Source organism: Centroberyx gerrardi, chromosome 18, assembly GCF_048128805.1.
Source record: "Centroberyx gerrardi isolate f3 chromosome 18, fCenGer3.hap1.cur.20231027, whole genome shotgun sequence".
NCBI lineage: Eukaryota > Metazoa > Chordata > Actinopteri > Beryciformes > Berycidae > Centroberyx > Centroberyx gerrardi.
In genome coordinates, this window is record NC_136014.1 from 24,879,338 (window position 1) to 24,884,337 (window position 5,000).

At 41.8% G+C, this 5,000-nt stretch overlaps 1 protein-coding gene across 1 annotated transcript in view; it reads right to left on the reverse strand.

The window, feature by feature from the left end:
* The window catches only part of aig1 (androgen-induced 1 (H. sapiens)), a 23,917-nt gene that overhangs the window by 2,617 nt on the left and 16,300 nt on the right, over positions 1-5,000 (reverse strand). The window contains exon 4 of the mRNA XM_078289997.1: positions 973-1,088. Coding sequence (XP_078146123.1) covers positions 973-1,088 — 116 coding nt within the window. The remainder of the gene's footprint in view (positions 1-972; positions 1,089-5,000) is intronic.

Consider the following 5,000-nt stretch of genomic DNA (forward strand, 5'->3'; position numbering starts at 1 on the left):
GTACGCCGGTAGCAATTACAAGTGGACCCTATCCTACAGTCCCTGCTCTCAGCGGAGGGAGGGGGCTACGCTGTGTGTGGGAAGCGGTGTGACCGTCAGACCTCTCTGGATTAGACAAGCAAGTAGAGAAAACCGGCATCAGCCGAACCAATTTATTGCCAAATGCTTTAGGATTCAACACATTAACATTGCTTCCCATGGTCAGAAAAAGTCGGCAGATTTGTCGCTAGTCGCTTTTGAGAAATAAAGTCGCCAGGGGGGTCTGAAAAGTCGCTAAGTCTAGCGACAAAGTCGCCAAGTTGGCAACACTGGATCCGAAACTTTGGACACTTTCTGTCGTTTTCTCTGGCCTGTCTCTTCTCTTCGCCCCTCGCTATTTTCTCTTTCTCCAGCGCGTTGTGCAACAGTAATAATCATCCGTGCGAAACACTGAGTGTGTATATAGTTATATGGATTAAACGAAGCTTCGATGCAAAGAATTTGCATCGATGATTTTTAGTAATCGAGTTACTCGAGTTTCTCGAGGAATCGTTTCAGCCCTAATCTAAACTAATCTAAACTAGGCCTATACTAGTCCTAAAGTAAAGTAAGGTCAACTAAATTAAACCCATATTAAATTAAACTGTGCTAGACTAGGCCTAAACAAGACAAAACTAATCTAAACCACTAATGTAACCTAGGCCTGTGCTAGTCCTAAACTAAGTCAAGCTAAACTAAACCAGGCCCATAGTAAATTAAACTAAGCCACACTAGGCCTAACATGAACTAAACTAGGCCTAAACTAAACTTAACTAAAAGTAACTAAGCTAACCTCGGTATATACTAGGCCTATACTAAATTAAACTAGAGTAAACCAAACTAAACTAGAACTAAACTAAACTTCATCCAGGTGAGTTAGTCCTGACAGAGTGTGGATGGGACAGGAAGAGGAAGTGGGCGTCCCGCAGACAGGAAGTAGGAAGCAGTTGGTACCAGAGGACGTATCCCACGCCGAAGCAGCACACCGCTACCAGACCGCACGGCCTGCTGGGATACCGATGGCGGGTGGTCCGCATCTCGATGATGATGAAGGGAAGAACGGTGGTGTGCTGAGAGAGAGAGAGAGAGAGAGAGAGAGAGAGAGAGAGAGAGAGAGGGCAAGAAAAAAGAAAGCGAAAGAATACATTTTCCTGTTGAATTTTTGCAGTTGAAAGAGTTTGGCGAGAGTGTGAAAAATCCACTTTAAAAAAGGCAGCAGTGAACACGTCTCCTTCCACAAGTGACGCAGCCCCCCTCTGGGCCAATCAGAAACAAATACATCACCTTGTTTTCACTTGTAACTGCAGCGCCCCCCTTGGGCCAATCACTGTTACTGTGAAAATACCAAAATGCTGTGGTGAGATGCATCTTTTCCCCAAGTTTCATCTAAATCTAATCAGAAGTGTCTGAGGTACTGGGAGGGAAAGTGACAACTTGCGCCATCTGCTGGTTACATAAAAAAAATGGATTATAAATTTGTAATAGCATGAACTTTCATATATCAGACATTTTGCGACACTAAGGCACACCAGCTATGAATGAGACAAAACAACATAATTATTTTGCAAAGACATAACAGCGTTCAGATCCTTCTTCTCTAAGATGAAGGAGAGCAGTCAAGATGGCGCTCTGCACACAGACCGACTCATGCAGGTTTTCACCATGCTGCATGCTTTTTTAATCTAATCCAGAGTGTTTGACAAGCCGGCTAAAGGATTCAGTCAATCAATCAAACTTTATTTGTACAGCACATTTCATTTCAGCTCAAAGTGCTTCACAACACAGATAAAAATGCAGGAGAATAAAAGAACCAAAAAGGAAGAGGTCATAAAATAAAATAAAAATAGACAACGCGTATAAGAGTAGAATAAAATGGGAACATTAAAATTAAAAATAAAAATGAACAATATTATATAAAAAAATTACAGGAAAGCTAGGCTGAACATTTTCTGTAGTCGTTAGATCCTCTGGCATCTTTGTAAACAGGCTTTGTAGTCTGGAAAAAAGGAAATGACTGGTTGCTCTATATTGTCAAGCTGGGATCAAAAATGTATCGGGTGCTCTTGGAAAATGGGGGAAAAAAGTGTGCTACAAACCGAAGGAAACATGTTGGCTTTTTTAATGATTTAGCCACTATAATAAAGGCTTTTTAAGAATTTTTTCTTCCTCATGAATATATTTATATATTTGGAGTGCCTGGATTGTCCTTCGGTTTGTAGCAGGCTTTGTAGTCTGTTTTGGAAAAATCTCAATGAAAACTATAGTATTGTATTTTACTGCTGCCAGATCATCTGAAACCCTGAGAGAACAATAGATTTCACAGTACATTTCGAGGTGGAATCGCACCTCGGGTTGTGTAATATGAAGTGTGCAAATCATCCAATGCATTTTGATGCCCAGTTCTGAACGCAAACAGCAGGGGGCGACATGATGACTACCCCCCCCCCCCCCACCCCAACCCCCATATGTCTATATGTGCCAATGTATACATATGGGAGTGTGTGTGTGTGTGTGTTCAGTTGAGTAAGCCATCTAAACACACCTAATGGAGGCCATGGTGTTCTATGTAATATTCTGTGATGCTATTTCACACACACACACACACACACACACATTAGTGATGGGATGATCTGCTTATCTCACTATATGATTTGATACGCGATATGGGGTTCATGATTCGATACAACCACGATACGATGTGATAAATAAAAGTTCAGTGACAACAAAGTCTGACTGTGCAGAATTCTGTTTATTTCTGAGACACAAATCTTTCTAGCGATGCCATTGGCTCGCTAGAATGTAAACAACAATTTAAAAAATGTCATTACAAAGTGCGTTTTTCTGCCCCACTATATGTAGTGTCACATTTTTGTATTGCGATATATTGAATTCTGACATATCGTCCCATCCCTAACACACACACACACACACACTTATATACTCTAACACACATACATACAACCTCAAACTTTTAACCATCCAGGTTGTTTTTAAACACCAATCAATCAATCCAAATCCAAAAGCTGTAGTGTTGCTGATGTAGCCTCCTCTCTTCCTCTCTTAAGTGTACTACTCTCAGTGTTCACTAGGGGGCACACACACAAGCGCACGTACGCACAAACACACACACACACACACACACACACACATACACAGCAAACGTAATTGTCTCAGCAGAGTTAAGACCTCTTACCTCATTTGCCCTCTCAGATGCACAGCTGTAGATCAGTGTGTGTGTGTGTGTGTGTGTGTGTGTGCGTGTGTGTGTGTGACAGCGCGCCCTGGGGTAAGTCAGACTGCAGAGCTTTTTGTCTCCAACAGTTTAGCTAGTTAGCCTTGTTACCTAACAGTGAGACAAAACAAAGCAACAAGGATTCTTCCCAATTCCCTGAGTTAATTATTTCCAGATTGATGGTAAGAGATGGTAGAACATATTTAGGGAGATGCTGTGGGTTACAGTAGGTGTCAGTGTAGGTGCAATATTAGGGTCGATTGATTGATTGATGTAGTATAGGTCTAATGTAGGGTTTGGCCCATATTGACCTTTAATTTAAGTATCTAGAAGATCTCCTCCGACACTGAACAATTCTCCAACTTGCTGTTACACCCTCTTGCTGTTTTAAGCTAAATTGATTTCTTGACCCTGCTAACATCCCCTTAGGATTTAGAATCAAGTTTCTATCTCTGTTTCATCGTTTTGGCTAAAAGACGATAATCATCTAACGGTGGAAATGCCAAGATCCAGATCACCACCAAAATCTAATCAGTTGTTCCTTGGCCCAAAGCCTTTCTGTCCACCAAATTTCAGGGAAATGCATTGATACGTTGTTGAGAAATCCTGCTGACAGACAGAGAACAAAGTAACTAACAGGCGAAAACAAACCTCCTTAGTGAAGGTAATAATCTGTGACATTTTCATATAAATAAGTCCATTTTGCTGCTCTCTATCGCCAATTGCTGTAACACAAACAAAAGAGCGCCAACTACAGAAACTCAAACTTCACCAACAGAAAATCCAAGCTCCGCCCACACTGTTTGATTGACAGGTGATCTGTGGGAAGAGCAGTGCAGAAACACCACAGCGACAAGGCTGAGCAACAAAGATGGAGACTTTGCCTTAAAGAGTTGCTAGCTCTAAAATAATTTAATGAGTCTGATTTTTAATGGAGAGTTTTAGTGTCCCATGACGGTCTAAATGCTGTTTCAGAGGCTTTTCCACCTTGACAAGAATAAAAATATGTGGTAAACACTGAATACTTGTACTTTTTGGCATGAAAATGGTCAAATATAAAGATACCAGCTGCTTCGATATATAAAAATATCAAAATCAGTATTAGCCTCCAAAAGTTTTCTGTTTCTGGGATGTTCAAAGTGGACTAAATTGAACTTTTGAGAGTCTTTTTTCACATCTATCTGTTTTGTACAAACTCAAGGAAGAAGAAGAAGAAGAAGCTGTCACATCGACCAATCAGAACGTCAGGATTTCCTCTGAGGTTTTGAACGGGTTGCGTTCGGACTCGAGACGCAAGTAAATGCAAATGAACGACCGTAAACATCTTGAGGCTCAGAGGAGGAGAGAATAGCTTTCTCTCCTGGGGTCTTAAATACTAGGTTTCTCTTCCGTGATTATACCGCACGCACACACACACACACACACACACACACACGCACACACTCGCACGCACACACACACACACAGCCGATGTCCTGACGTTGCACTTTTACCCAGTGGGTCTCAGTGGGATTCCAGTCTCCTGGTCGTGTTTAAGTTTAGTCTCCGATGAGAGGACTCACCGCTCGTAAATAATACTCTCTTTATCCTCCCCGTCCCTCTCTCTCTCTCTCTATTTTTGTTTCTCTGTCTGTCATTCTCTCTCTCTCTCTCTCTCTCTCTCTCCAGAGGTTTGCGGTTTAGCTCGGGCAGCCAGTTTCTGCCTCTGTGGAAAATCCCCCCTCTTCAGCAAACAGCGGTGGTTCGATCC